This window comes from Notothenia coriiceps, unplaced genomic scaffold (genome assembly GCF_000735185.1).
Source record: "Notothenia coriiceps isolate Sejong01 unplaced genomic scaffold, NC01 NC01_scaffold00031078, whole genome shotgun sequence".
Classification (NCBI taxonomy): domain Eukaryota; kingdom Metazoa; phylum Chordata; class Actinopteri; order Perciformes; family Nototheniidae; genus Notothenia; species Notothenia coriiceps.
In genome coordinates, this window is record NW_011363779.1 from 1 (window position 1) to 5920 (window position 5920).

Below are 5920 nucleotides of genomic sequence, written 5' to 3' on the forward strand. Positions count from 1 at the left end.
AAAAGAAAGATCACAGGTATCTTTTTCCATCCCAAAGCCAGCAGTAACAACATAAGAACTACCGTAATTTTCGGACTATAAGCCGCGCCTTTTTCCCCATTTTTCGACCCTGCGGCTTATATAACGGTGCGGCTAATCTATGGATTTTTACAGCTAACGGCCACTAGGGGACCTCCTAAATCTATGGATTTTACAGGTTACAGTCCACCACCTTTAACTCTATGGGCTCTATGGCCGGTCCGCGCCCCCCACCTTTAAGCGGCGGGTTCCAGCAGGAAAAGCTGGAGGCCGGAAAAGAGCGAGACAGGTAGCGCGCAAAAGTAAAAGTGGAACCGAGAGTGGTACGAGAGACAGAACGAGAGCAAGACAGACAGACATTACGAGAGCGAGACAGTTTGTCCCCGTACCACTGGTTGAAAACCGCTGCTGTAGATCACTGCCGGTACGTGCGCTGGGAGCGCACCGTTTTTAAGTTTGAAAGTTGAAAAGTTTGTGTGTCTGAAACACTATGTGATACAGTACAGTTTACACAGCACAGTACATGTTCTGTAACTACTATTGCACTAAATGGTAACACTTGAATACGTTATGCAAATATGCAACTTGTTTGTTGAAATGTTAATAAATGGGAGCTTCCTCAAACAGCCATCTCTTTCCCGACAATCCCCTCTGCACGAACCCTTACATATGGTAATTAAACATTAAAACACCTGCGGCTTATATATGTACACATCATTCAATTTAGCTGCTGCGGCTTATATTCAGGTGCGCCTTATAGTCCGAAAATTACGGTACTTTGTTCCAGATCTTTTTGGTATGAACGCAAAATCCCAGGAACTATCGGAACTATTCCTGGGAAAAGTACTCCGGTGTAAAAGCGCCTAAAGACATCCAAATGTGCATTTTGCATGATAGGAGATTTTTAAACTCAGACATCAGGATATATGAAATGTGTCATTTAGCACTGCTGTATTATTGTTAGAAGACAGTTAGTTGATTTATCGTCTCTTTCAGGCCCTGCAGGCCCCTGCCTGTCATGAGAACATGGTGAAGGTTGGAGGCTACATTCTGGGAGAGTTTGGAAACCTTATTGCTGGAGACCCACGCTCCAGGTATGTTGGTTTTTGGCTGCCAGGGCTCTGTGACAGTGACGGTTTAATTAATATGTAATAATGTTGCTGTCCTGTCATGCAGCCCCCTGGTCCAGTTCAACCTTCTCCACTCCAAGTTCCACCTGTGCTCCGTGCCGACCCGCGCCCTGCTGCTGTCAGCTTACATCAAGTTCATCAACCTGTTTCCGGAGACCAAGGCCACCATCCAGGAGGTGCTGCGCTGCGACAGCCAGATCCGCAACTCAGACGTTGAGCTGCAGCAGCGTGCTGTCGAGTATCTGAAGCTTTCCTCCATCGCTAGCACAGATGTCCTGGTTAGTTCTTAGACGATCCAGTCCAAATCCCTGCAGTCATGTTCTTGTTGATGTATGCCCCAACACAGTTCAGGTTAAATAATTATGATTTCGCGTTTCAAGGACCACAGGTTGACATCGTTAATAAATGTTTATTACACTATCTTCTAAGACGATCCAGTCCAAATCCCTGCAGTCATGTTCTTGTTGATGTATGCTCCTCTCTTGAGTCTGGACCCACAGCACGAGTGTCCTCTGTGTTGTACAGGCTACAGTCCTGGAAGAGATGCCTCCCTTCCCAGAGCGGGAGTCATCAATCTTGGCTAAGCTGAAGAAGAAGAAGGGGCCCGGTACTGTGTCCGTGACAGATCTGGAAGACAGCAAAAGGGAGGGCGGGGAGTTGAATGGAGGGGGTGAGCGGGGGCCAGACACAGCGGCCATGGCTTCCTCCAATGCTGTAAGCAGACTCTGTGAAGCCTCTATAAACAGTATTTCATGGTTGCTTTTAGCGTCCTTTCATGTATACCAGCAGCTGCAACAAAAATACTATATTGCAAGTTTCCTTCGTTTTACAGTCCACCCCGTCACCATCAGCAGACCTCCTTGGGATTCGTTCGGCTGCCCCTGTTGGTGCTGCTCCAGCCAGTGCTGGCAGTCTATTGGTGGATGTGTTCTCTGAGGCAGGGCCTACTGCACCTTCTGCTGCTGTGAACGATGACGGCTTCCTAAGGTGAAAGGTCTTTTTCTTCATATGTACATTGAGAATTAGACAAAGTCCAGGATGAATATCTAGCCAGCTACTTATCAGTTTTCTAGTTGACATCATATTTGATAAACCAGCTGTTACTTAAGTGCATGTTTGACACACAGAATGTTCAGAAAGTGTCTCTCATACTGGACTAGGCTGAATAGGCCTTTGCGCCTAATGGTGATAGATGTACAAATTTGATTTTTCTGTTGTTTTTCTGTTAAGTGAAATAGTCGTTAATGTTTGTGGTGTAGTCTGCACTGTAAGGCTAAAATGTTACATGTGTCTGTGCTGATTGCTGCACTGATGGCTCTCTCTTTCTTTGCTCTATCTTTGTCTAATATAGACCTGTCAACCTAGAGCCAGTCATACTCAGATACTGATAATGCTCTGCTTTTTTAAAGTAGTCAGGTTTTGTATAATAAGTAGCCCACATTTAATATAAGCAAACATAAGGATTTACTGTCACTGGTGTCTTGGCCTAGAGACGAATATCTCTTCCATTTTCACCACGAAAAACCAAGAGAAGCCGCCCCCTACTTAACTTAATTTCCATTTACTTAAAAGTTTTTAATCGAATTTATCGTTCTTAGAGTGTAAAAGACAAAAATGTGTTGTAACCCTAGTTAGGACATAACAGATCTGTAAGCTGAATCATCACGGGCGGGGGGAACACGCAGGCTGTCATTCTCTAAGCAGTCTACAGGGGTTACAGAGAGCAGGAAGTAGTAGTTTTTTTCAGGGTTGGCAGCTCTGCTATACTTTCTTATTATCTTGCTATGTATGTGACTGTCTTTCGTCTTTTTCTCTCCTTCCCCTCTCTCCTTATCCCTCTCTCTCTGTGTGTGTTTATGTATGTGTGTGTTTGTCTGTTTTTGTGTATGTGTGTTTGTCTGTTTGTGTGTGTGGGGTTGTGTGTTTGTGTGTCTGTGTGTTTGTCTCCTGTCCTCTACCGTGATTGGACTTTGACAGAGATCTGGAACAGCCCACCGAGACCTGTGACTCCCTATTGGTGGAGGGTTCTGGTGACTCGGAGTAAGGGCCCAGTAGTAAACTGCAGAACTAGCTAGTGTCAGAGAAATACAAGTATAGTAGTATACACATTGGTTTTCTAGGACAGACTTTTTATCTTCAAATGAACATTATTGCAAAGCAGTCAGAACTACTAACATTAACAATTGCATCAATAACATCTTCTAAAAGGCATTCTGATGCTTCTTTAATTGAGCCGCTGAGTGTAACTGACATTGTAAGTTATGTGAACAAATTTGTGTGAGCAGCAAAAATTACAGAATGAATGTTGTTGGGCTCTGTACTCAAGGAAATACCATATCATATGAACTGGTGTGTGAGGAGAGAGTTGACTTTCATGCAGTCTCTTCAAAGTGGTTAGTCATTGCTACATGTAAACACTTTAAACTGTGGCCAATTATGTAGGTCGTCAAATCTGTGTGCAGTGGAGTCCGCAAAATGTGTTCTGAATACACAAACTCTCAAATCAGCTGAAAGTCTGCACTCCCATCTCAAAGGCATTTGTTCCATTTCTGATTCAAGGTGCTTGAGTACAGCATCAACATACAGACATTTTAAAACAGTAGATACCATTCAATGTGTAATGATATTATTTTATACAAACTGCTTTTACTAACCACCGCTGCATTTTATTCTCTTTTTTTTTTTTTCCTCCTGTTTCTATGAACCAATCTTTATCTCACTGTGTGCCGCACCCTGTGGTGAATGGATGCTTTTTCACTCCTCATTTTTACTCTATCCATTGACTCCTCCCTGGCTGTGTGTCCTGTCTGTATCTTCCTCCTCTGTCCTGTCCTGTGCTCTCAGCTCTGCTCCTCCCTCGGAGGATCCTGCTCCTCCTCTGCCTGAGGCAGACGAACTTCTTAACAAGTAAGTTCTTTCTCTCTCTGTACTTTGTCATGTGTTTGCCTAGCTGAAACCATACTTGATTTCTGTAGGGTTTGCCATAGCAAGAGAGAGATAAGCACTTACATTTAACAAGGATTACACCTATAACATCCACTTGACAGAGCTACAAACAGAGTGCTGTTATAACTTTTTGGATAATCCAATTCTGATGTTTTAAGGAGTCTCTGCAAAATCCACTCCTTTTCCCTATGCATATACATGCAGTCGGTCAGCTGTTTCGGCTGTCCAACTTCTGACCGACTGTTTTTCAGGAAAATAATAATTTTGCAGTTGGACTGGAGCTACTAACCTTTGTAAGCTTTATTTAATGATAAGGCTGCTGGAAGCACTTCTGAATACATCAAGTCACTTTATATAAGTCAATCTGACACCACTCACACTGACCAGAACAAGCCCTTCTTAGGGTCAATATAATGGGTTGCTTTGGATATGATAGAAGTGCAATTTTCAAAGCAAATGTTAGTGTTGACTAACCCTTGAAACGCCTTCATCCAACAGGTTTGTGTGCAAGAACAATGGGGTTCTGTTTGAGAATCAGCTTCTACAGATTGGCATCAAGTCAGAGTATCGTCAAAATCTGGGTGAGTGTTCTTCACAGAGAGAGGAGCGTCCTGCCAGGATGCAGACATGACAGACTCTGACATGGGTTGTTGTTATTGGTGGGGCCTGGCAGATGGTGGATGTTTTTCTGTTGCCTAGTCTACTGATATTTAGTGCTGGACAATATACCGACTTCTTTTATATATCAATAGTTTTTCAAACGGGATATAGGATGAGAACATATGACTGAAATCAATATAGTTTGATGTTCCTCTCGTAAAGCCATGTCGGTTTTTGCATCTCTCCACCCTCACATTCTCCACGGAACCCACTCATGACCCATGAAGTCTGTCACTGAGTCTCTGAGCGATGAACCTACACCATTGATCTTTGCTCTATCGAAGAAAGCTATCCTATTAGTATAACACTATTTAACAAGTATTTAACAATATGAAAACAACTTGGCTAATAAACCAAACACATTCCAACCATTGACCCAGCCTAAACTAGTCTTGTTTGCTTGTGACATGTAGATTTCACTTATTAACATATTGCCCATTTCCTCGAAAATACAGATATTTATATTGTTCATATAAACTGCGTCATAGGGCTGCTTGATTATGGCAAAAATCATAATCTCGATTATTTGGGTCAATAATTGATATCACGATTATTAAAAAAGATTATCCATTTACTTTGAAAACATCCATTTCAACCCATCATGGCATTTCGTGTTCACCAACACGATTTTTAATCTATTGATTCGTGCTCACCAACACGATTTTCCCCTTTTTTTCGTGTTGCACAGCACGATTTTAAAAGCAATGTATTTCTAATGGTAGTTACGTGTTATAGGAAGACCGGAAGCTGTGTGGTTCATAAAAGCATGTTCTTACTCAATATCTAGCCACAATTATTGCTTTTATTTTAAATCGTATAATTTCTGACTTTTGTTGCCGTCTGTGAGGAAAATAAATGGGTCTGAGAGCCTCAGGATACTGAAATCTGTATTTTTTAAATCTTTTTTTCCTTCTAATTTGTTATTCTTTTCAAAATAACACACTGTTATTTACTCACCAATAACACACAATTATCCTTGTTTTTATTTATTTGTTTAATTCCATAATCTCAGGCTTTTTTGGCGTTCTTCAGGAACTGAATTTCAAAATAAAATAATTTATTTATAGAGCCCTGATGAGAAGACCTTTGGAAAAACTGGAAGAAATGCCGCCGAAACTGAATACTTGACGTGGATCATAAATATATCAACAATTAAACAACATCTT

General features: G+C 41.8%; 1 protein-coding gene across 3 annotated transcripts; it reads left to right on the top strand.

Moving 5' to 3' along the window:
* The first annotated feature begins 1008 nt into the window (after positions 1-1008).
* Positions 1009-5272, top strand: LOC104959804 (AP-2 complex subunit alpha-1-like). 3 transcript variants are annotated; one of them, XM_010787714.1, is made up of 8 exons: positions 1009-1112; positions 1195-1426; positions 1674-1862; positions 1981-2135; positions 3126-3188; positions 3591-3707; positions 3993-4055; positions 4593-5272. In XM_010787714.1, the coding sequence occupies exons 1-8, from the start codon at positions 1045-1047 to the stop codon at positions 4723-4725; spliced, it is 1020 nt and encodes a 339-aa protein (XP_010786016.1). In that variant the 5' UTR covers positions 1009-1044; the 3' UTR covers positions 4726-5272. The 3 variants fall into 3 exon arrangements, with proteins under 3 accessions (XP_010786016.1, XP_010786017.1, XP_010786018.1); XM_010787715.1 differs by lacking the exon at positions 3591-3707; XM_010787716.1 differs by lacking the exons at positions 3126-3188; positions 3591-3707.
* The last annotated feature ends 648 nt before the right edge of the window (positions 5273-5920 follow it).